This window comes from Zingiber officinale, chromosome 4A (genome assembly GCF_018446385.1).
Source record: "Zingiber officinale cultivar Zhangliang chromosome 4A, Zo_v1.1, whole genome shotgun sequence".
Taxonomy (NCBI): domain Eukaryota; kingdom Viridiplantae; phylum Streptophyta; class Magnoliopsida; order Zingiberales; family Zingiberaceae; genus Zingiber; species Zingiber officinale.
The window spans coordinates 117,086,072-117,111,243 of record NC_055992.1 but is presented as its reverse complement, the minus strand read 5'-3'; the positions used below and the strand labels follow the sequence as shown (position 1 = coordinate 117,111,243).

General features: G+C 40.0%; 6 protein-coding genes across 7 annotated transcripts; 2 read left to right on the top strand and 4 right to left on the bottom strand.

Moving 5' to 3' along the window:
* Nucleotides 1-5,848: 5,848 nt before the first annotated feature.
* LOC121970733 (uncharacterized membrane protein YuiD-like) lies at nucleotides 5,849-8,095 on the bottom strand. Its single transcript, XM_042521630.1, has 5 exons — nucleotides 7,755-8,095; nucleotides 7,450-7,606; nucleotides 7,147-7,197; nucleotides 6,264-6,356; nucleotides 5,849-6,124 (listed from the first exon to the last, which is right to left on the bottom strand). Exons 1-5 carry the CDS (start codon nucleotides 7,901-7,903, stop codon nucleotides 6,065-6,067), a joined length of 510 nt encoding a protein of 169 aa, XP_042377564.1. The 5' UTR covers nucleotides 7,904-8,095; the 3' UTR covers nucleotides 5,849-6,064.
* A 2,504-nt stretch (nucleotides 8,096-10,599) lies between these two features.
* On the bottom strand, nucleotides 10,600-15,572 carry LOC121970732 (glycosyltransferase BC10-like). Of its 2 annotated transcripts, XM_042521628.1 has the most exons (11): nucleotides 15,217-15,572; nucleotides 15,011-15,127; nucleotides 14,819-14,919; nucleotides 13,379-13,450; nucleotides 13,202-13,283; nucleotides 13,006-13,086; nucleotides 12,744-12,782; nucleotides 11,862-11,927; nucleotides 11,507-11,653; nucleotides 10,944-11,137; nucleotides 10,600-10,875 (listed from the first exon to the last, which is right to left on the bottom strand). In XM_042521628.1, the coding sequence occupies exons 1-10, from the start codon at nucleotides 15,484-15,486 to the stop codon at nucleotides 10,958-10,960; spliced, it is 1,155 nt and encodes a 384-aa protein (XP_042377562.1). In that variant the 5' UTR covers nucleotides 15,487-15,572; the 3' UTR covers nucleotides 10,600-10,875; nucleotides 10,944-10,957. The 2 variants fall into 2 exon arrangements, with proteins under 2 accessions (XP_042377562.1, XP_042377563.1); XM_042521629.1 differs by lacking the exon at nucleotides 10,600-10,875 and having other exon boundaries at nucleotides 10,955-11,387.
* Nucleotides 15,573-16,623: 1,051 nt separating this feature from the next.
* LOC121972676 (probable calcium-binding protein CML14) lies at nucleotides 16,624-17,187 on the bottom strand. Its single transcript, XM_042524324.1, has one exon. The coding sequence runs from the start codon at nucleotides 17,119-17,121 to the stop codon at nucleotides 16,624-16,626; it is 498 nt and encodes a 165-aa protein (XP_042380258.1). The 5' UTR covers nucleotides 17,122-17,187.
* Nucleotides 17,188-17,368: 181 nt separating this feature from the next.
* Nucleotides 17,369-20,275, top strand: LOC121972675 (protein GAMETE EXPRESSED 3-like). The gene is made up of 10 exons (XM_042524322.1): nucleotides 17,369-17,465; nucleotides 17,624-17,695; nucleotides 17,771-17,958; nucleotides 18,031-18,351; nucleotides 18,420-18,666; nucleotides 18,734-19,018; nucleotides 19,098-19,184; nucleotides 19,268-19,300; nucleotides 19,365-19,573; nucleotides 19,660-20,275. Exons 1-10 carry the CDS (start codon nucleotides 17,369-17,371, stop codon nucleotides 20,179-20,181), a joined length of 2,061 nt encoding a protein of 686 aa, XP_042380256.1. The 3' UTR covers nucleotides 20,182-20,275.
* A 315-nt stretch (nucleotides 20,276-20,590) lies between these two features.
* On the top strand, nucleotides 20,591-22,450 carry LOC121972674 (pentatricopeptide repeat-containing protein At1g08070, chloroplastic-like). Its single transcript, XM_042524321.1, has one exon. It carries the CDS (start codon nucleotides 20,591-20,593, stop codon nucleotides 22,448-22,450), a length of 1,860 nt encoding a protein of 619 aa, XP_042380255.1.
* Nucleotides 22,451-22,512: 62 nt separating this feature from the next.
* Nucleotides 22,513-23,183, bottom strand: LOC121970731 (cysteine-rich repeat secretory protein 38-like). Its single transcript, XM_042521627.1, has 2 exons — nucleotides 22,719-23,183; nucleotides 22,513-22,652 (listed from the first exon to the last, which is right to left on the bottom strand). Exons 1-2 carry the CDS (start codon nucleotides 23,164-23,166, stop codon nucleotides 22,570-22,572), a joined length of 531 nt encoding a protein of 176 aa, XP_042377561.1. The 5' UTR covers nucleotides 23,167-23,183; the 3' UTR covers nucleotides 22,513-22,569.
* Between the last annotated feature and the right edge of the window lie 1,989 nt (nucleotides 23,184-25,172).

Genomic DNA, 25,172 nt, shown 5'->3' with positions numbered 1-25,172 from the left:
GAAACTAATAAAAGAGAATTTTTAAATTTTAAATTTTCTTTTAAATCAAAAACATGAATAAAAGGAAAGTTTTTACCAAATTAAAATCAACCTTTTAATTTACAAATAAGGAAAGAGATTTAGCTCTTCTCTTAATCTTTTGTAGAATCTTATAAAAGGAAAGATTTAAATTTTTAAACTCTCTTTTAAATCATGTTATCCACATAAGAAAAAATTTTAAAATTAAAATTCCTTTTTATTTTAATAGGGCCGGCCACCTAAGCTTGAGTTCAAGCTAGGGTCGGCCATATGAATTCACCCATGAAACAAACCATGGTCGGCCCTAGCTTGGTCTCCAAGCTAACTTGGCCGGCCCCTATAGGATGAGTAAGAAGGTGAGTATAGGTGGGTATAGTACTCTATAATTAATAGGCTACGATAGGGACCGAGAGGAGAAATTGGTTTTGGTCTCCCGATAAAATTAAGCATCCCGTGTTCACCCCGAACACACAACTTAATTTTATCAATAATAATTCATTTCACTAGAGAACTATTATTGAACTACCGCACCAATCCCAAATTACATTTTGGGCTCCTTCTTATTATGAGTGTGTTAGTCTCCCTATGTTTAAGATGTCGAATGTCCATTAATTAAGTGAGTTACTGACAACTCATTTAATTAATATCTTAGTCCAAGAGTAGTACCACTCAACCTTATCGTCATGTCGGACTAAGTCCACCTGCAGGATTTAACATGACAATCCTTATGAGCTCCTCTTGGGGACATTCTCAACCTAGATCACTAGGACACAGTTTCCTTCTATAATCAACAACACACACTATAAGTGATATCATTTCCCAACTTATCGAGATTATTGATTTATCGAACTAAATCTCACCCATTGATAAATTAAAGAAATAAATATCAAATATATGTGCTTGTTATTATATTAGGATTAAGAGCACACACTTCCATAATAACTGAGATCTTTGTTCCTTTATAAAGTCAGTATAAAAGAAACGACCTCTAATGGTCCTACTCAATACACTCTAAGTGTACTAGTGTAATTATATAGTTAAGATAAACTAATACCTAATTACACTACGATCTTCCAATGGTTTGTTCCTTTCCATCATGGTCGTGAGCTACTATTTATAATTTATAAGGTACTGATAACATGATCCTCTGTGTGTGACACCACACACCATGTTATCTACAATATAAATTAATTGAACAACTACATTTATCATAAATGTAGACATTTGACCAATGTGATTCTTATTTCTAGATAAATGTTTATACCAAAAGCTAGACTTTTAGAATACATCCTAACAACCAGGGCCGCATCCTCGGCCATTCGAGAGGGTGGTAGCTGGAGTTGATGTCGCTTGTCCTGTCGTGCCTCACTCGGCCACTCATGGGTAGTGGTAGCTAAAGTACGAGCAGTAGGGACCCCGTCGCAAATGTAGCTAGTTAGCTACTATGCATCTGTCCCCTTGGCCACTCATGTGAGTGATAGCTGGAGTGGTGTACAGTCTGTCACTGACCCGACCTCTCGACCATACAGGGTCATGGTGTAGAGAGGTGGACGGGAGTGACCATCCGTGCATACGCTGTTGTTATTATATTTGTTTTGGCTACTGCTGTCTATGTATGCTGTTATTGCTTACTTACTGATGTTGTTCACATATGCTGATATGCTTACTTGTGTTGAGATATATTCTCATTGCAGATGTTTAGTCATTGGAAATTTGTATATATCTTGCTTATTAATTCTATAGTTATGAGCAGTACTATAGCAGATTAGTACCAGTTCTGACCTATTATACCTAGCCTAGAATATGATTTCAAGTATGAGCATTTATTTTAATTCTATTTTAGTATCTGTTATTTCCTGTATGAGACTGTATACTCTTGGCCCACTTTCTATTTGTATATTACGTTCATGCACTGTCTTTTCTTTACCCGCTGAGTTCCAATACTCAACATCTCGCAATTTGATTTTCTTTCGCCAGGTAACAAGTAGATGAGTCATAGATGCTTGGAGAGTCCCGGCTGTCAGTACCACGTCACACTCGAGGATAGTTTTCTGTTTGGTTTTGTTATTGTTTGGATGGTATGTTGATTTTGTGTATTTTGCTTTTCAATAAGTCGATGTGAATTTTAGAGTCAAGTCTAGTGATTGCAGGTATTTTGTTAGTGCCATTGTTGGTCTTACGTTCATTTTGTTTTGTGTTTTCCGCTGTGCGTGTTTACTTTCAGCCGTGTAGGCTTATTAAACTGCATGGTTGTGTTTATTTTATTCCTGCCGAGTGGGCTGATGATATAAACTGCGTGGTTGTGTATATATTCCAGCCGTATGTGGCTGATGTATATTTTGTATGTAGTAATGATTCAGATAGTTACTCGTACATGGGAGATGCTGCCGGATTTTTGTCTAGCAGGGATTTCTCTGGGGCGTGGCAATGGTAACTCTAATACGGCATGAGATAAGATGGTATCAAAGTTAAAAATAGTAACTAAAAGTACACTCGATGAGTTAAAGAGACATGCATCACTAAATAAGGAATCTTGATGGTGGAATGAGAAAGTACAAGAGAAAGTGAAGAAAAAATAAATAGCTTATAAGAAATTATATATTTGTAAGAATAAAGAAAACTTAAAAAAATATACAATAATAGAGAAAAAAAGTTGAAAATGAAACTTTTGAATGATTATATAAAAAATTAGATTAAAAAAAAGAAAAGAGACATTTATAGAATAACTAAAGTGGGAGAAGGGAAAACAAGAAATTTTATCTAAATTAAATATATTAAAGATAAATATAATAGGGTACTAGTAAATGATGAATAAATAAAAAAACGGTGGAAAAAGTATTTTCATCAACTTTTTAATGAAGGTTTAGGTGACCAACTTAACTTAGGTAATTTAAATAGGTCAAATGAGTATAGAAATTTAAATTTTTATTGTAGATTTCAAACTTCAGAAGTAGAACAAACTTTAAATGGAATGCACAATGGAAAAATCATTGGACCGGATAATATTCCGATAGAGGTATGAAAGTGCCTAGGAAAACAAGATATTGAATGGCTAACAAAATTATTTAACATAATATTGAAAACGAAAAACATGTTTGATCAATGGAGGATTAGTTCAGGAATAAGAGAAATATACAAAATTATACAAACTATAAGGATATTAAACTAACGAGTCATACCATGAAATTTTAGAAAAAAATAATAAAAAAAAGATTAAGGAATAAGATCACAGTGACTGAAAATCAATTTAGGTTCATGCTTGGAAGGTCGGCAATATAAGATATACATATTCTTATATAATTAATTGAGAAATATCGAGAGCAAAAACAAGATCTACATATAATATTTATTGACTTAGAAAAAGCATTTATGGAAAATTCTAAAAAACGAGAGATGTTAGTGTAACATATATTGAACTAATTAAAGATATGTCCTAGGACGTAACAACTAAAATATAAGACGGAGTAACTGAAGCATTTCCAATAAAAATATGATTACATCAAAGATCAGTTCTAAATTTCTATCTTTTTACATTAATTATAGACGAGCTTACTGCACACATTCAAAACATATTATCGTGGTACATGTTATTTGCAGATGATATTATTTTGGTAGATGAAATATGTGAATGAGTAAATGTTAAACTAGAATCTTGGCGGAAAACACTAGAAGGGAAAGGTTTTAGGCTTAGTAGATTAAAGATAGAAAATATAGAATTTAAATTTAGCAATATTAGACGTAATAAGATAATTGTTAAGATAGGAAATGACAAGTTGCCCGGAACCGAGAGCTTTAAATATTTAAAATCATTTTTCAAAATGATGGAGGGATTAAAAGAGATGTCTTACATAGAATACAAGCAGGATAGTTGAAATAGAGGAGAATGTCGGGTGTTTTATGTGACCGTAAAGTATCTCTAAAACTTAAAGAAAAATTTTATAAAACCACAGTTAGACCTACTATACTATATGAAGCTAAATGTTAGACTATGACTCGAGCACATAAGCAGAAGATAAGAGTTGCAGAGATGAGGATGTTAAGGTGAATGTGTAGACATACAAGGATGGACAAAATAAGAAATAAGATTATTAGTGAGAAAGTTAGAGTTGTATTTATTAAAAAAAAAACTCCGAGAAACACGTTTAAGATGGTATAAATATGTATTTAGAAGATTAATAAATGCTCCAATTAAGCGATGTAAAACTATGACAAACACACATATCAAATGAGAAAAAAAGATCAAAAAAATACTTAATTAGCAATAATAAAATAAGATAAAATTTATTTAAATATAGATGATGATATAATAGGAGATAAAATTTAATAACATAAAATAATTCATATAATCGACTCCACCTAATGGGATAAAACATAGTTATTGTTATTGGTCACAAAAACATACTGAATCTACACTATAGTAATCAATTTAGTGAGCAAAAGGGAATGAGGAAAGAGGCAAAATAGGCATCTGGTATGTGAATTGGATATTTTCAAAGTTACTTATCCAATTTAGATAATACGAAACTTAAACTATGTGATTCAATAATTTACTGTTATATAAAGTATAAAGCACTCTAAAATAATGTTTTAATTAAAATTATTAAATTAAATATAAAGTAGAGTTGTTTTAAAAATAATTTTGATTAAAATAGCCTAAGATTGAAATTAGATGACTAGGCTTAACTTCACCATTCAATTGGTGACAAAGTCAACTATATTATTATCTTAATTGGACAGGCCAATCAGCCGGGGTCCACCGAATTATTCGACCCTCAACTCTATTATTGGCGCGACTAGACTGACTAATCATCTAATAAATAACAGTATTATTTAATTTAATTGTATGACTTTCACACTCTTTTGGAATCATTCATATAATGAGAGGCTTAAGCTTATCTTGTATCTATAGTAGAATTTCTGATTATTTTGTTTTAGACTTCTACTTTTCCATACTTTTCGATGAATTGATTGTCTAATTCTGTGGACTACTGCTTTGTTTGGTTCGGAGCTTTTTGGAAATATTATAATGTTGATGAAATCGTTGTATAGATCCGAAACCCGTAACCTTATAGATTCGTCATTGTCGAGGTCCGCCGCCATCACATCGCAGCCGGTCATCGTACTCCCCAGGACCCACTCCGCCGCCCTCCAGTTCCTCTTATCACCTTCATCGCTGTCAGGTACAAGAACGCACTCGCCACCGCCAGCGTGCTCACCGGCAGCCACACCAAGGCGAACAGCCTCCCCTTTAACCGACGCAAAGGCATAGTATCCCCGTACCCCACCGTTGTCGCCGATGCCACTGCCAGGTCGAAGCTATCCGCCCATCCCAGCCCCTCCAGCGCGCGCGCAGCCACCGTCCCGACAGAGACGCAAGCAGCCACCTCTCACCTTGGTCCACAGAAGAGCTGGGCGTCCACCGCGTGGACGAGCAGGTTGTTGAGAACGAACGGAGATGCACAGTATGACGCCGGCGGCAGCTTGATTCATGAAGAACAGTGTGGTGGGAGGTCTGGTGATGGTTGGAGATCAAAAGCAGGGGATGGAGTATGGAAATCAGCGAAGATGGACGGAGAAGAGTGTGACCTGAGAAAAGGCGGATCAAGGAGTGGATTTGTGAAGTGATTAGTGGTGTTTTCATCAGCTACAACATGAACAGAGGAATTTGGTGGTGGATCCATTGATGAGGGACAAGCTTGAGCAGCATACAACTTGAATTTTGGGACAGGGTTTGCAGTTGAGTTGACGGTCAATTATGAAGATTGAAGAGTAGTTGGAGAACAGTTGGTCGCTAATAGTCAGTGTGACAATGTGGACTAACAGTCAATGCTTATGGAAACAGTCAATGTTTATGGAAACTGACCGAACAATCTAGCTCTTCATAAGCAATATAAACGAATTCCTGACTACAAATATCTATGGACAAACTCCCTGTGAAGAAAGCTTCCTACGTTTTCTATAGATGCATTCATAAGATCTGCCCTGGTGGCTGTGGAAAAGGTAACTTCATAGAAAGCCAGTTCCGACTTGTGCTAGATCAGGGAACCTAAACAGAGCTTCTCAAGAGATAGGATACTATACAGCCTAGTAGGGCCCCGGCACAAACCTGTGTCAAGAACTTGTGTCATTACAGAAGCCAGCTATAGTGTGATCGTAATAACTCGTGTGATTACAGAAGCAGGCAAATAGATTCTTATTATTCTAGACATTTACTTGTATTACAAATGCATGCGCATGACGAGTACCTGGAGTGGAGTATGTCCAAGAGGTTCACGTAAAGGCCTGAAGTTGGATATAGGATGCTCCGGTGGTAGCTCACATACTATATGATTCAGCAACTGCATAAATAACCATACAGAGATTTAAGTTATGACAGCGCATTTTTTGCCAAGCATTGTTGTGTATCAGAATAAGGATAGATACGACAGTATACATCATAGTTGGAGTTTTGTAAAATAAGATTGCGTGGATGTAGTAGAGCAAGAGGGAAAACTTCAAATGCAATATAGTCTTGAAATATACTGGATATAACTTATGATTACCACCAAAAAGTTCACAAGGTTCCGCAAAAATGAGAATTACATAAAGACAGATTAGCCTTAACTAATTTATTGAGCATATTTCAATAAATGAGAAATACATAAGAGAAGGACGAGGCTACAGAGTTGTGTATCCAGGAATCTATCGCACAATTTATACTTGAGATAATAAGGCAGTAACAAATCTCTCGTAAAGAATTTGCAAGTTGCAAATGTATACGACACCAATTATTAAGTGGCAACCAGAGAACGCTTTGAAGTATCTATATATTATCTTGAATTCTTGACAAATCTTCAATGATAAAATAACTAGGTAGCTCATTCTACACCTCATCAAATCAAGTGTAGTTAATGGCCATATATTTTATTAGAAAAAGGTTCAAATGTATAGGTACAAAGATTGACAAGAAGAAAGATACAAGCATTTTATACGCAATGTAAACATGAATATTAAGCGTCCTATGAAAGAACATAGAACAAATGTGCCAGTTAGTTTGTTTACAAAAATAGTATTCTAATTTTTTTTCCCAAAAACAGAAAATCGTTTTGGTTTCCACAAACAGAATGCAAGTCATCTTAATAGACTTACCTCAGCTTGCCGACCAGCATGCAATCGGATTCCTGATGCATCGTACATAACCTGAAACAATCCAACAAGATTGGAAACTGAATGAAAAATTGACAATATCAAGTTCAAAGATACCATTGTAAATTGCAAATATCATAATATCAACATGAGATGAAATGTAGATTGCAAAAGGAAGATCTGGGACAAACTGTTCTGTGAAACAGGAGCTAGATAATGTAAGTAATCATAATATAAACATGTAATCAGACAAGATATGATCAACTAATCCAACAGAAAGCTTGTAGAATCCAGAGAAGTGCATACAATGGATGCTAAAATTACGGCAAGCGCAAATGAAGTACTGCCTATCCCTTCTTGTAGACCTACAGCCACAGAGAGAGCTGCCACGGTAGCTGAGTGTGAGGAAGGCATTCCACCTGAACCAAGCAACCTCCTAGAATCCCATCTTTTCTCCTTGTACCTGCATTTCTAATATAAGCGTATGAAAGATAACAAAGGAATAAATATTGAAAGCAACTTCGATAGATATGCAAGGAAAATCTGAAATAGAAGCTTCCGAAATTATCATAAAAATTGGAATTTTTGAATGGGGGAGGTGAGGGACGAACAAGGTGGTGAAGGGTTTGAGGAATTGGGCGACCGAGAAGGCGAGAACCGCGGAGAGGAGGGGGATATTGGAAGAAAGCGTCGGCGGGGGACCGTGCCCGACCGACGCGTTCGATGCTGCCATGTCGGCGGCGGTTAACACCTCGTCCATCTCGTCTGCTCTGACGATCCAGCACCTGGGGTGGGGCTCGGCGGTAATGGGACGGGATGGATGGCTTGTTGGCGCTTCAGGGCTTCTCCCTCCGACGAGTCGTCCAACGTCAAGCCAAACCCTAACCTCGCCTCGGAGGAAGGCGCAACCTCCTTCGTTACTCTGCTTCAAGAGCACGGTTCTTATCTTCTTCTTATTACACAGCAAATAATTTTTTTTTTTTTAAAAAAAGAAATGGAACAAAAAGGAAATTAACAGTAAAATACGATAGGCTTGTTTTTCTTGACATCGTACCTCCGTTGGAAACGGATCGGTAAAGTTATTTAAAGGTTCATTTTGACCATCCAATTCTTGCAAAATTTACCTTCACCATTCAATTCTTTGCAGAATTTCAGTCCATAATATTTTATTTTTCATTGAGTGTTATTTTCACCAACTTCGGCTTCTCTCCCTCTTCCTCCAAAGATATGGAGTTGACATTGTCAGCGTGACCACTCCGCTGAAGCAAAGGTCTCGCAAACGTGCACAAGTGAAAGAGAGAGTTGTCTTTGCATGGGAAAGGAAAATCATGCATTTACTTTCCTTCGCTGAACCTTATTTAGACATGGAGGTGGAAGGTACACGTAAGCTATCACGTGAGCCCTAGGAAAGCCACGTGGATGACTACATGAGTGAAGTATGTTGGTCAACCGCATGAGTAGGACATTGCAATAAGGGCGATAATCGTCGGATCGTACTCCTTGTTGGGACACTCCGACACTATAAGGGAGGAAAATAGCTCTCTCGCTCGTCAATCATGATTTGCAGCAAAATACTTAAAGCGAACACCTCTTAATGCTAACACAAAAAATTTATTTGGTATCTATCTCAATGAGATGATTAATCTAAGAATCTACACAAAAACGCACTCTTCACTATCAAAAATACTCATTCTCGAAATAATACAGAGATGAAGAAATCTCGTACAACACTCTCAACAAGAATACAATACAATGCAAGAAGTAAATGCAAAATTACAAGTGAAAAATCTCTTCTTGCTTAGTCTCTTGTGGATGTAGAATCCTCTTGTAAGTTTGAAAATGCAACAACACTTCAATCCTAAACTCCCAAGAACCGACGATGAATGTCGGAGAGGAAGGTGAAGAGTTCTCCTTTTCAAATCTCGGCAAATGTCTTTTTCTAGGGTTCTTCGATGCCTCCAAATCAATTCAGCTTTCTCTAATCGATTGTCACGTCATCCGACTGTTTTGCGCACCTACAGAATGACTCTTTTTGAACCCTAATCGATTGATAAGTCATCCCAATCGATTCAGATAGCCTTAATCGATTACCCAATCGACTCTGCAACTCTTTGTTCACTCACAAAAAGGCCTTAATTAATTAGCCCAATCGATTGCCTCAATCAATTCACTTTCTCGTGACAAAAACATATGCCTAATCGATTGGCGTAATCGATTAACATGGCTAGAATCAATTGGTCAATCGATTCCGTCGCCTTCTATTCTCGCAACAACTTATCCTAATTGATTGGTCAATCGATTAGGCCTGATTGAACCAATTGATTCAGACCTTTTATGTATTCTCACAAAAATCTCATAATCGATTATCTAATCAACTAACTTAGGAACAATCGATTGCCCCAATCGACTGCTCCAACCCTAACTTACTTAATCCAAGTCTAGAATTCCCTTAACCAACATCTGGTCAACCGTGACATATTAGGACTTCATCACCATATGTTCGGTCAATTCTTTGATTCACTTAGACTTTTCTCCTCGTGTCAAGTGTTCAATCAACCTTGACCCATTTGGACTTCCACACACTAAGTATCCGGTCAACCTTGACCCACTTGGATTTCCACATGCTTGGCTTCACTCACCATGAGTTTTCTCCACCTAACTTCACTCACTAGGAGTTTCCCACCTGGTTTTACTCACCGAGATTTTCATCCGTCTAGCTTCACTCACTAGGGGTTTTCACCTGACTTTACTCACAGGACTTTTCAACTGCCCGACTTCACTCACCGGGACTTTCTCACACCAGGTGCCCGTTGGTCTTGCCCTTGCCTAACCTGCAGTTAGGACTTCCCAATCAAGTATCTAGACAAGCTTGACCTACTTGACTCTTCTGATCAACTTTTGACTAACAATATTCCATATAGACAATTACACTAGCAATCTTCATAAATTGTCAAATATCTTATCAATCGTGACCTATTTGACTCATTCCTCTCATATTGTCAAACATCAAAATCTAAGCTCAAGTCAACTCAAGTTTAGTTAACCTAATCAATATTGACATTGGGAAATTGCACCAACACTCCTAACGTTGTCTGGTCGTTAGCTCGACATTACTCTCGATGCAGGCAGCCTCACTAGGATCAGTTTCACGTCAAGGATGAGATCAGAGGGAACTCACTCAGTCAGGATTCTTCATTGTCTGGAAACTACTATGACCATGCGGATAGGGGAGGTCGATGCTTGACGGGCCCGACTGTTATGGAAAGCATTGGCCTATTCATGAGGCCTAGATAGGGCGATGACCCGACCTGATTTACCCAGATTGCATCAATTACTTTTCCTATTTTGTTCTCTACTTCTCTTATTTTACTTTTACAAGGTTTCCCAATAGTCATTTAGAGAACTCATCAGTATTAGCATTTACCAGGAAACAATATCTTTTGAAACAAGCATCAATTAGTAGTAAACAATATGGAAACTTGTAGATTTACCAACATTGTATCAAGTGTAAGCCACAAAAGAGTTTGTATTTGTGGAACATTGTACTATGAGTAGACAAATTCTCTCTGTAAGCTAACAATTATATGTTGAGTTGAAGCTTTGCCGATCGAAATGTGTTGTATTTGGTTATGTACAAACCTGCATCTTCTAATGATGTATATTTTCATCTACTAACAGCCTAGCAGTCAACTTTCCCGTAGATGTCCAATGGAGTTTAACTTCTTATTTCATCTGAATGAATATGATTGAATGATCAAACTTTTAGATGTGTGTGTGTGTTTCTGAAACTATTGAGCTACCTGTAGAGGCAAAATTATGAGTCTGGAAAAAATAAAGAACCAGCATCGAATGGGCCCACGAGATCATCATTGAGAATGCGCATAGCAGCACTCCTGGAGAACTTCCTTGCAAACAAGAAACATGGAACAAACTTAGCATTGCACTGGCACCACTCTGTTCGATACTCTGTCTCATAGTATATATGATTGATACTCTGCAAAATAAGAAAGAAGAGAGCCTTAAGGTAAAGGGAACTTGGGTACATTTTTTTTGAGAAATCAAGATAATTAGTACAAACAGGAACATATCGCTCTTCATCTAAATTTATAGGAAGAACCATACTGTCAGCTGTGCTAATGACACCTTAACTTTGAACAGTATATTTTATGATCTATTTGATAAAAAGGGGAATACTTATCGAAATTCACAGTATGATAACATCAACACTTCACTAAGCTCCCCACCTAGCACAGCATTAAGAGAAAGTGATTCAATGGTTTAAGTAGCGACGGGGGTTGGTGAATTGCACAAAATGTGGAAGAAAAGCAAGCTTATTTAATAGAAATAGCAGATAGTAAGTGACCTTTATTTCGATAATATCTTGTGGACTAGCATCAGCAAATTCAAATGTCTTAGGGTGCCAACTTCTTTTGTCCTTCACATCGATAGATTGGTTCCATGAAGTATATGTTAATGTTCTTCTCTCCAGCTCATCATCAAGTTGAGTCATCTGAAAGAGAGAGAATGATCAGACCATGAAAAAACACGCACATTAAGTTCCTTAATTTAACTTTGACATGGCTCTGCACAAAATATTGCACGTTAACTTTGGCATAGCTCTGCGCAACCATATCTATCGTCATTAAGAAGGACTACACAAATGACAAACACAGGAATCAAGATAAACAAATAACTTTCTGAGCATAACATATTCTTACAGAGAATAATGTTTGGACATAGTGTTCATCTGTTATGCAATCATGTTCTTCCTGTGCTGCTTCTTTCTGCACGTATAAAATATAAAGGTTAGAAGTTACTACTGAAAAGAGAGACTCGTGATATAAAACCAGTACAAAAAGCAATTTTCATTTCCAATTGATGGTACTGCAGAGAAGAAAACATTTATAAACTATAAAAAATGAACAACTCGAATGCACAAAAGCCAAGATAGTAAATGCTAGACAGCATAGACAGAAAGCAATAGTAAATGGAAGACAACTCTAGTTGCAAAAGCATAATATTAAGGCAGCATTAGTAAGCTTCTATATTACTTTTTTAAGTTTGGCATCCATATGTACATTTATCTGGTCCTTGAGATCTATGTACTTGAACTTCATCTAGTATCACATTGACACATTCTATGTTGCTCAAACTTTGGCAACAGTATTGAACAGGTGTAAATCCAAGTGCAGGATTTAGTGTTTCCACAGTTTTACATATCCAAGAATATCGAGTGTCAATGTCTAACTTTTTGTGAGCTCAAATAAGAACTTATGAAAGAGTTCTTGTTGAACATTAACATGTTAAAAACTTAAAAGAGAATAGAAGTTCCAACTGAGAGTTTCAGTAGTCAACAAGAAGAACCAAATCCTTTCTAGATATATCAGCAGAAAAAAAACATTTCTATGTGCTAAGAGGTAAACTTAGTTAACAGAAAGAAAGCATGCTACTAAACTAAGCAGGTAATATGAATTAAGTTAACTGAAGTAGCAGCAGTACAATGAAACACGATATATAATACAAAAAAAATGAAAAAACAAAAGATCTGAATTCGTTTCAAGAGGCAATGATTTGATTAGAATGATCATAAATCTACTCACATTTTTCTGTTTTCCTCCGAGTGCTTCTCCAGTCAGGTGCTGCAAGGGCCACAATAAGAGACTTTAAATAGTTTAACTGACAAACATGATCAAGGTATCCCAAGTGGTTTAGACTTTAGAACCCACAGCAAAGATCACCATACTCTAACCATTATTAGCTATGCCTCAATGGTGCCAGTTCAGCATGCAAACAACTCCAGAGAAGACAAAAACTTAAGCTCACAAAATATCTAAGAATGATAAAAATTTCACCAGTCCTCACCTTGCAAAATCTCCTGAATGCTGGAAAAACAACTGTATCGTCCACAACAATCTTAGCATGCTTTCTAACCAAGGTTATCCACTGGATTTAAAAATTATACAGTCATACAAACTCAAAGAGAAACAAACACCAATCGTTAATCTTCACTGTGAAAAGTAGACACATTGATCATCTTCTACACTAAAAAGTAAATTACCTGAGAACCTTTTCTCCATCTGTCCCTTGGTATTGTGGGAAACATTTTTGGACTATAACGCCCTTCCTTTTTGACAAGAAAGCTAGAACGAGGGCAATATAACTTAGCCATCTCCACATCCAATAAGAAAATGTAAAAGTAAGAAAATAAGATTAGAACACCCTTCGTTTTGTTTACCTATCCACAAAACTTTTTGGAGAAGACATCACATAGTCATATATATAGCTGAAGTTGTAAAGGGGTACACAGCTGCAATATAAACTAAATGAATCAGAGACCCAGCCTTATCATGGTCAATCAAAGCAGATTCAGACCAATACAATTGCAAGGTATTGAAATAAAATGAAAAATAGCCTAAAAACCATTAAAGAAAACCAATAATTGCTATGGTATAAGATAAGCAAGAAAGGGATTCTGGATAGACATAAGCAAATGTAAATCATGTTTCAAGATAATAGAATCAACTAAGTCACAAGTAAATGTTCAACATAAGACTTGCTGACACAAGCAACATACAGTTTACAATTATCTAGCACAGAAAATAAGGAAAGCGTCTGTATCAGTTGCTCTTTGCAGAAAAGGTGACCAATGGTAGCAAAAATGCAGCAAAGGTGATCCGAAAAAAAAAAGATTAATCAGGCTAGGTAACGTCGAGTATGGGATGACCGGTCCGGCCCCACGGAAGTTTCCTACCGGCCACCAAGGTAAATCGGGAAGCGCTCGCAGCGGGCAGTCCAGGAGCCCAACATCCTTTAGTTGCGTGCCCCATTTGGAGGAAAAATTCCTACAAATTCGTCATAGCTGGGGCTCGAACCGTGGGTGCCTGGGTGACAACTTGGATGCCTTGCCGCTGCACCATAGCCCCGGAGGCAAAGGTGACCAAGGTGTAACGACCCGACCCCTTGGACGGCCACACTAGCGGCCCAACCTTGGTCCCTTGGGTGGTCACAATGGCGGCCCAACTGGCGACCCCTTATGTCATCAACCGACGACCCTTCGGCCGTGCCGTTACTCACAAGGACTTCCCACCCCTGGCCAGTGGATTTTTGCCTTCCCCAGGTTTCAAACTCTAGATCTCCAGGTTAAATACTAGAGTTTATGAATCCTGGTAGTCAAGTGAGGCGCTCACTTGGCTACCAGGATTCATAAACTCTACTACTTAGACTGGAGGTCTAGAGTTCGAATCCTGGGGAAGGTAAAAATCCACTGCCAGGGGTGGAAAGTCCTAGTGAGTAACGGCACGGCCAAGGGTCGTCGGTCGACGACATTAGAGGTCGTCAAATGGACCGACGATATAAGGGGCCACCAGTGGGCCGCCGCAAGGGCCGCATGAGAGGCCAAAGGGTCGGGTCGTTACAATAAAAATGCGCCTTTTTATTGTAATGACCCGACCCCTCCTGGTAGCCAAGTGAGCGGCGCTCGGGTCGTTACAATACAAGGTACAAGCCATGGTAGGTTGATGAGCTTCATTTTTTAGATCAGAAACAAACCCATCAACAAAAGAGGTTTCATTTTAAACATGGAAAATAAATATTAGATCGATTAAAATCACAAATATGAAGTATATATAAATAGAATCGTTAGTTTCCATTACTATATTCAAGGAAGTGATGATACCTATCAGAGATCAAGGCAAAACGCTGATTGGAAGGATCCTTGAGGGCTGAAGCAAGCAGCAGTCTCTCTGCTTCAACCATAGTGGACTCGCCCCAAATCACCTGCTACCACAAAAGTCCTGTCGCTCAATCTATATAGTTCTTCATTAAGTCCAAATGAAGGAGAAGAGGTAAAAAGGAGGATAAAAAAGACCTTTATGCTATCCCGAAGATGACGGCCGAAAAAGAACGGAGACCTCGTCGTCGTCTTATCGAACACAAATCCCGGCTCAGAGTGAACGTAAATCGAGAATTTCTCCTCTTCCGCATTCTGCACAACAAATCAAAATCGAGCTTATTCTAACCGTGAAAGCGAAAGCAATACCCCCCAAAAGGCGAGATTTTTATCGACGGGGATGCCTGGAAGAAGGTGTGCCAAACGAAATCGAGCGGGAGATTGGAACGGGCGAGGAAGAGGAACGCGATCTTGGAGGGGCCGACGGTCACGGGCGGCTCCTCGCCGACGACCGCATCCGGGGACGCCGATCTGGCGGCGATGCGGATGAGCGCGAGCGAGCACGCGAACACCGACGCCCAAAAGAGCAGCTGCAGACCAAGCCAGAGCCTGCTGGGGGAGAAGGCCGCCTGCGGTGACGACGACGAAGACGGCGGCGTCGGCCTCTTCTTCATCGTCGCGATTCCAGCGATTTGTGTCACAAAATTGAAGCAGCGCACGCCTTCGATCTACTCACCCACCGCGTCGATGCCGCCATGGATTTGGATTTGGCGAATGAATATATACTGCGACTAAATCCTAATAAATCTAAATTAAAATTGTATTAAATTTATTTGTATTTTCACCTTTTTTTTAAAAAAAAAAGGATTTTTGCCGAATCACGCTTGTTTTGTGGCTAAAGTTAGGTGGCTTGCATCTTAAAGCAAGACAAAAAAAAATACATCTCATTTAATTTTGCTTTTTTGTATCTTTCAAGAAAATAAAATTATTGTGGTAAGGTTGGCATGAGCTTTAATGAGCATTTTCTAATTTATAATTTTAGTGAGACCGAAGTAGTCTATTTAAAAAACTAAATACCTAGTATTAATTAAAAAAATATTAGAGTCTCATTAATACTCAATGATGATTAGGTCCCTTAAATTAAGTATTCCAATAAATACTATTTGACATTGAAAAGGTGAGTAGGAAGAGAATGTAAATGGTATGGTTGGACTCACAGAAGCCATGTGAGCTTGACCTAAATGTGATTTGCATTTACTTGATGAGGATGATTTAAATGTTAATTATTCCTCACTTATGCTTCATTATCATTGATCTATAGAATTCATCTATAAAGCATGGTCTTTGTTGCCTAAAGTCTTTGTTAGGTCAATTTATTTATTAATGGTGTGTTGTGTTCATAGAAATAGCTATTCTACTCCTAAATTATCACCAAATATATATTTCTATGTTTGATGAATTGTAATTTATTCGTAAAGAAATACTATTCTTATTCAATGACATTCATTCCTTAGCTAATTTCGTTCCTTGTTTACAATCAAACAACTATTAGGGAGGGGATCGAGAAATGTTGTTTTTCAAATTAGAAGGATAATGATAGTTTTAACTAAGATAATACAATCATATTATCATTTTTTTTCTAATCTTAAATAAACCAATATATATATATATATATATATATATATATATATATATATATATATATATATATATATATAATATTTATTAATTTACACGTATATGTTAAACGCACGAAAAATGGTTTGAGCACAATTATTAATCCTAATTCCAACATTAATTAATTAATTGGGCTACGAGACAGCGGCGGTGAGGCCAAGGAACTCGACGGCGGATTTGGCCATGACGGCGGTGAACTCGGAGAAGCTGATGACGCCGTCGCCGTCGGTGTCGGCCTGGCGCATCATGTCGTTGAGCTCGGAGAAAGAGAGGGGCTGTCCCATGCGGGCCATGGACCGGGCCAGCTCGGCGGCGGAGATGAAGCCGTTGCCATCGCGGTCGAAGTCGTTGAAGACGGCGAGGAGCTGCTGCTGGTTGAGCAGCGCCTGCTCGGTCATGATGGGCGCGATGGAGCCGGCGAGCTCCTCGAACTCCACCGCGCCGTTCCCGTTCGCGTCCATGCCGGCGAGCAACGCGTGGATCTGGTCGCCGGAGGGCTTCAGCCCCAGGGAGCGGAGCAGAGCGGCGAGCTCCAGGAGGGTGAGGCTTCCGTCGCCGTCCATGTCGAAGCGGTTGAAGATGCTGCGCAGTTGCCTGAGTTGCTCCCCTTGCAGCCCCCGACCGCCGACCATAATCCCGATCGATCGACCGACCGACCGACACACAAACGAGTAAACGACCGATCACAGCAACAAAATTTATGGAATATATCGAATTAGAGGAAGAACTGTTATTTGTTTGTTGGATCGAAATTGATTGTTCGGAGGGATGGAATTCGAAGCTGTCGGGATTGAGATCGAAAAGAGGAGTTGATAAATTTGGAAAATTAAAAAACCGGATAAAAGGCATGGAAACGTGTGGCCGGTGTCCACAATTGCAATGCCAAATTTAGAAAAAATCAAGGCCGGAGTTTCTTTTTGCGGGCTAAATTTGGAAGATATAGATAGATTTTGGAACAAGCTGATGATTGCAAATAGTTAGTTGCCAATTTAATAAATGGCAATTTATGGTGAGAGAAATGAAATCTAACTGATGGCGGTTACTCCCAAGAACGTGGGGCGGCGGTTACTCCCCTCAACCGCTCCCAAAGATCTACTATTGTTTCATAGATTCTCTGCAAATCTTGCGTTCTAGAATCTTTCGAGATGCTACTCCGGTTTCTCCTTTTGCTCCTCGCGCCGCCATCTACAAACGCCGCAAACTCCGGTTTCTTTCCCTCTTTTCTGAAACGATCGATTCCATCGCACTACTTCAATTCTAACGCATTTATTTATGTTCCAGCTGAAGGTCGAATTAGGAAGAGCAACAGATTGGGGAACCCATTGATGCTCACAGAAGATGGAAAGTTCCTCTCTTGCTCGGGAATGAATTTGATCTGCTTCGAAAAGAATGGCTCATTTGCTTGGATCATCCCTCTCCAGTACAAATGCAGATCAGATCTAGCACCCATCGCCGACGATAGAGGAAAGGTGATCTTTACCCTAATTCATTGTTCCACTACAACTTCCACTAGCATATTCAGATGAACTTTCCACTGTCAGATATATTTGGTCGCCGAAGATCGAGTTTTGAGGATAAACCCTTCCAACATCGGTCGTCCGGAGTCCACCGTCGAAGTCTTCTTCGGCGAGCACTCGGGGGAAATACTTGGAATCTCTATATCTTGCTTGTATGCGTCGTTATTTGTTGCGGTAAGAAACCGTGCCCTTTTCGCTGTTTCTCTGAGAGGAGGAGAGCAGCTTCTGTGGAGCGCTGGTCCTCTGCTTTATCGGTTCGGTTATCGTCAAGGCTGCAAGAAGAACACCACAGACTGCTTCTTCAATTCAGTGCCTGTTGTCGATCAGTGTGAAGGAACCATCTACGTAAGAAACTCTACCAAAATCTTACTTCTTCTACGATTTGATGAATGATAATTTGCTTCCCTGTGCAGGTCTCAAACACTGAAGGCCAGATCTATTCCTTGTTCATTCGTAGTCCACACTTCAGATGGATCCAAGATTTTAGCTCAATAGATAAAATGATCAACATAGTTCCAGGAAACAATGGCCATCTGTATTTAATCTTCCCCAGGAAGGCTACTGTAATGTCACTCGATGTATCGACAGGAACCGTCTCTTGGCAGAGCAATGTCGGTCTCTTGAGCTCTGAAACGATCGTGCCAGTCGTCGACTCTAATGGTAAACAACTGAAGATCTTTACACCGATCAATAAACTTCTTAAGAGTTTGTCTGTTTAACTTCCAAGGCTGGCTGTCAATTGGCTCATTGGATGGGTTTCTGTATTCGTTTTCTCCAACCGGGCAGCTTAGGAAGTACCTCCAGAAGAATGCTGAAGATTCAGTGATCATGAGTAGTCCAGTCCTCGACTGCTCGGGGTTCGCAGTGTATGTCTCTCAGACAATCATGGAGGAGAAATCTACTCGAACAACCGGCAACTACACATTTGTGTCTGCACTTAAGCCATCAAGCATGGTTATTACTTTGTTGGCTCCTGCTACAGGAACTGTTTACTGGAGTGAGAGCTATCATGGTGAGGGTCTAGTTCATGTTCGCAATTAGAACACAATGCTTACGGCAAATTGTTCGAGAATTCGATTTGTATGTTTCAGGTGAAATGTCTTCCTTGTTGCCCAAGAGTGACCTTCACAGCTTTGACATGGATGAGAGCATTTTCCTGTCGATCCTCTCTGCAATAAGTGAGTTTGTTTCTTCTGAAATTGCTTGTCGATGCTGAAGAAATGTGCATGATTTATTCCATTTTAGCATTGATTTGTTGCAGGGATAGGAAGCAGTCTTCCATCTTATTCTGCAGGTATCAAATCATTGGTTCTTTCTATAATGTTTTTTTAAACTGAAACAGAGTGTGTTTTGATCAGGACAAAGGATTGCTTGGACTTGCTCGCAACCGAATGAACAAAGTTCACCGATTGATGAAGGTGACGGTGAATCGAGCTCTTTATTTGTCTTCCTGTTGTTCCAGCTTGTGATGCTACTCATTTTAGCTGGAGCTGTTCGATTCTGCTGTAACTTATGGAGAAAGAAGAAGCTTCAAGATCATGGTCTCGGTCGATTCCTCGACAAGAGGGTAGGCAACTCGCCGAAAAATCGAACCTTTTTTAATGATAAACTGAATCAAATCACTTTGCACCATCTTTCCATTGCCAATGCCAGCGATCGCTTCATAGCCAGAGAAGAACACTGAGTAGCAGGATCTCCGAGCTGGAGCAAGAGGCGGCTGAAGGCGCTGCAAACGACGAAGCGATCGATCAGTTGGGAGAGATTGTGAGAGCGAAGAAGGGCGTGGAGAGGAAACTGTCTACTTCTTACAGTCTGGGCAGCGACAGAACCGGTTCAGGACGCCATGGGAGATCAATCTTGCCGGTGTATGATGGAAAGGGCAAGAGCCACTCCTTCCACAGCACGAGAAGAAGCGAGAGTGTGACCATCTTTAACACTTACAGCAACACTTCTTCTTCTTCTTCTTCTTCAGTGGACAGTGTTTCGATAAACGAAGAAGAAGAAGAAGCAGGGCCGTCGCAAAGAGTCAACGAGATGGAATGGAACAACGGAGAGGGCTCATCACACACCGCTGCATCTGGAGGAAGAACATTGGCAAGTCAATCGTTTCAGGGGAATTGGAGTGAGAGGAGAATGCGATTGATGAGGAGGAGAACACTGTCCTCCACCAACTGAACCATGTAAAAGCCAAATTGTATTGCCACAATCATGTCGCAGGATCGATCCTCGGGATAATTGAAGAATAAATCTGTTATCCCCATACTATACCCTGTCTATCGCATGTTTGTTCGGATGTTACAATTTACCTTTCTCGTGATGACCTTAGGTGCTTGCTCGGATGCTACAATTTATCTCTCGTGATGACCTTAGATTGGATACGGCGTGACGCTAGGGGCGAGAGTTTCGCCTGCCAAAAAGCCAATTTGTATGAAGAATTACTTCGTCAAGTCAACCAGATCGTATTATTTCTTGAATAGGAATACTGAGATTAGATTCCCAGTTTCTATTTTTAGGCTATTTTGGTAACCTGCAGGATTTAGCCAGTCAGATTATGCTGAGATTAGACTCTCATTTCATCTTCTCCATGACCACCTTCTCTCTAAATTCTACTCTGAGAGCGCACCTCAACAAAGGACGGCCGAGAGAGGCCTTGGCCTACTTCTTAGAATCCCAGAAGGAAGGTCTTAGGCCGGATAGATTCACCATCCCAGCCCTCATTAAGCTCTACCTCCAGTTAAAAGAATCTCCTCTCCATGGACAGCAAATCCATGGCTTTGCTATCAGGTCTTCTTGCGTTGGTGATCTTGTGGTCGGCACAGGCCTTGTGGAAATGTACCTGAAGTATGGCTGTTTCGACGAAGCCTACCGCCTGTTCGATGAAATTCCCAAGAGGGATGTGATTTCTTTTAGCACGATGATTTGTGGGTTCTCGCAGAATGGACGCGATGCTGAAGCACTGCATTTCTTTTCTAGGATGTTGGAAGAGGGAATTGAACCAAATAGGATAACTATAGCCAGTTTGCTCTCTTCATGTGCACATTTGAAGGAGGTTAAGTCAGGAAGAATGCTCCATGGGTATTGCTTTACAAGCGGTCTTCTTGACACTGCTGATGTGGTTTTGCAGACTGCATTGGTGGATATGTATTCAAAATGCCGAAAGATGGCCTGTGCAAAGAGTGTGTTTGACAGAATGACCGAGAGAAATTTGGTCTCGTGGAATTCGATCATCAATGGCTACTTTTTCGATGGGTCATTTGAGGCTGCACTGGGACTATTCAAGGATATGGTTTCGCACAATTTGTATCAGTTGAGATTGTCCATACTTGCGACGGTGCTTAATATATGTGGTTTGACGACTGATCTTCGTAAAGGTAAAGAAATGCATGGGTATATACTTAAACATGTCTATGATAACAATAATCTGGACTTCTTGGTTGTGTACAATTCTATTCTTAACATGTACGTGAAGTCAGGGAGCATCGAATATGCAACTTCTCTGTTTGGCAAAATGCCCAGAAAGAATGTGGTTACTTGGACTATATTGATTGCATGTTATGGCCAATATGGAATGAGTGCAAAAGCTTTGCAGTTGCTGGATGAGATGAAAAGATTAGGAGTCAGGCCTGATGGTGTCACTTTTGTTTCTGTTTTGTCAGCCTGTAGCCATGGCGGGCTAGTCAATGAAGGTCGAGAGATATACAATTCTATGGAAAGAGACTACTGCATTGTACCAGAGATGATGCACTTTGTATGCATGGTGGACCTGTATGGTCGTTCAGGGCTTCTTGAGGAAGCACACGAGTTTATAAACATGATGCCTGTCGAACCTGACAAAGCTACATGGCTAACACTGCTCTCGTCGTGCAAGAATCACAGAAACCTGGAACTGGGAGAGCATGCGGCTAGGAAAGCCTTAGAGCTAGATCGATATAACACAAATGTTTACCTGCACTTATCGCGTCTGTATGCTGATGCAGGAAGGTGGGAGAGTCTTGCTAAGACGAGATCCGTTATGAAAGAGTTGGGACTTAAGCCGGAAACTGCTTGTAGCTGGGTGGAGGCTAAAGGCATTGTGCACAGGTTCACTGTTGGTGATTGTAGCCTAAAGGGTGTTTGTCCACAGATTTATGATCTTTTAGAGTCAGTTAGAAAGGCCATGAAAGTATCAGGTTTTGTTTCTGACACTTCTTGTGTGAGCCATAAGATGAAGGAAGATGACAAAGTGATAGATTTATGTAGTCACACAGAAAAATTGGCTCTTGCTTTTGCATTGATGAAGGGTGGAAATCTACTTCGAATAGGTAAAAACCTTAGGGTGTGTACAGATTGCCATAGAACTTTCAAATTTGTATCAGCTACCTACAACAAAGAGATTATCCTGAAGGATCCAAATCGATATCATCGGTTTTCTCAAGGTTTCTGTTCTTGTTGCGACTTTTGGTAAAGTCAAGTAACAAGAAATTACTGCATCTTAACAATCATTTCAAGAGAGAACTTTAGTTGTTCATAACATATAGATTCATCTTTTTGGAGGTTCGATTACTCGGTCACCTTTTTCTTTTCTCAGCTTCCAAGGAACAAAACTGCCACAATTGGAAGAAAAATTGCAATGACTTTAACATTTGATGATCTCCTGCCTCCTCCTCCTACGAAAGATTAAGATTCACAGATTTTCCGAGTTCGAATTATGATGTAAAGAAGCAGACGCAAACCTGGCGAAGAATTTCCACCGCCGCCGCCGCCAGGCCCGCCACGAGGGATTGTGGTCGTCGGAGCCGTCTGGGTAAAGAAAGGATACGCCTCGTATCTAATCATGCAGCTCCCGGACAAGAACTGCCACCCTCTTCGCTGAGTGCAATTATCCGTCATGATCCTGTTCATCCCGTCCCCCAAGCATCTCTGGCAATTGTGCCTGCTGAGATCTCTCGTGCACTGCGCCGTCACGTAGCTCGTATTCGCGTTACGTGACGTATAAGTGCCGGAAGCGAACAACGACGCATTGCCGACCGCCGCTTCGACGACCGCCCCAGCTCCGGTAATAGTTATATTGGCGGTGTCCGACGAGACGCTATCCCCGCTGCAAAAGGTTCTCCCTTCGCTGTCCACCACGTTGAAAATGGTCTGGTTCGAGTACCGCAGGAGGCAGTCGTCGTACCACATGATCCCCTGCGTCTTCTTCGTGCACTCGCCCGCGATGGCGGTCCTGGCTCTGTGGAGGCAACCGGCGCACGCGCTGCTCGGCAGCGCCGCAGGGTCTTCCCGGCACAGCGCGAGGCCAAATAAATCACCGACTCTCTGATCGCGTATCGTGGTGTTGTAGAAGCCGCTCGAATTGGCGTTGGATTCCAATTCGGCGACTACAGTTAGGAGGTTCGACTGCTCGGAAGCGAGAAGGGCGGCGGGGAAGTCGTCGGCGGAGCAGCGACTGCGGATGATCTCGGTTTTACTGGGGACGGAAAAGAAGGGGGTGGCCTCGTACCGGATCCAGCAGCTCTGTGAGAGGTAGCGCCAGCCCCTTTGGTGGAGGCAGCAGGTCTGCATGAAGTTCAAGATCGAGGTGAGGCAGCCATGGCAGCTATCGGGGGTGAGGTCGGAGGTGCATTGTGCGATGGCGAAGATCGGGTAGAGGTCGGAGGCGTTGGAGGCGAACATGAGCGGCCGCCGGAAAGGAGCCTCTTCAACCAACGCCGACATCACCTGCTCAATTTCCATCTCAGTCGAACGTGCCTCCGGTGCAGTTATGGTATAGAGACTGTTGGGCGGCGGCGGCGGCGGTGTAAAGAGCGACGCAGAAGAAGAAAATTAAAACAGAACTTCTCATGGTGAGAATTTTTCTTAATACTAAAAAGGCAATTTTTGGATCAAATTTTTGATCTTGTTCAGGAATTTCTACAAAAAAAACGATAGCAAGAAAGCGAAGATTAAATTAAATCATAGCGAGAGTAATAATATCACGAAGACTCAGTCTTTTTGAACAAGTATGATCCAATTATTCGAAAGAGGTCAATTTCATTTTTTGACTTTCCGTTGACTTGAACAAAATTATTTAACACAGTTTGTGCCAAACCTATTCCATATTTTAGTCAAAATACTATAATAATATTAAAATAAAAGTATTTCAATAATATATATATTTTTTAGTATAGAACATTTCTTTAATAATAATACAAATACAAAGCGTGCTTTGCCTAATAAATTGTTCTCTTTATTGATGACTTATGCAATTGTATTTGTTGCCCAAAGAATATTTATACCAGTAATAATTTGTGATTAATGAGTCGGGATAGCCCTAGGGGTCAATGTGTGTCGATTGGATCGGGTCGGGAAGGAAAAGGATTAAAGGAAGTTATTGGGTTCGGTACTTGGGCATAGTAAGGGGGTGTTTGATTGATAGGTTTGGGAATGAGAGAATGAAATGATAGTAAAAGATAATGTTTGGATTATAGGTTTGAGAATGATTTCTATATTTATGGGAATCAATCAAACTCATATAATTAGATGGGGTTCATTTCCATTCTCATTCTCATTTCACCTTACTATCAAACTCATATCTATAGTCATTCTTATCATTTAACCAAACACCCCCTAAAACTTGAGAATATAAAGTGTTTGATACTCTGGCTCGATAATAGATAATTCTAAGCAACTGGAATTAACTTCTGGATTGAATGATGATGACAAAAAATTTTAATTTATCTGTACAGATAGTGTCCTCATCTCTTACATTTGGATAGTGAGCTCCACTGATCCCGAGTAGGTCCATCATCTAAATGTGAGAGGTGAAGTCACTATCTATATAGGTAGAATCGAATTAATCGTGTTCCATATTGAAAATTTGGACTAGGGAGAGAGGGGTGGTTTAACCTAGTAATGTCTTATTTGAGAAGGAAATGGAAGCAATAAAGATGATTGATAATGACTGAGTGTTAACCTTTACTGGAGGAGAAGATTTTAAGGGTTGTTTCTAAACGAGTAATCACTAATAGTGGTCGATCACAATTCCAAAGGTAAAATTAGAACCGTCGGGCGGTAAGAGTTATAGTTTGTAAAATCGTGATTCAAATCGTAGGATCATACAATCCTATAATCCAGAAATCCAAAATTGATCCAGGATCGTGCAGAATTGCTTTTTGCAGTAAGATCACAGCAAGATCGGTATGATCAGA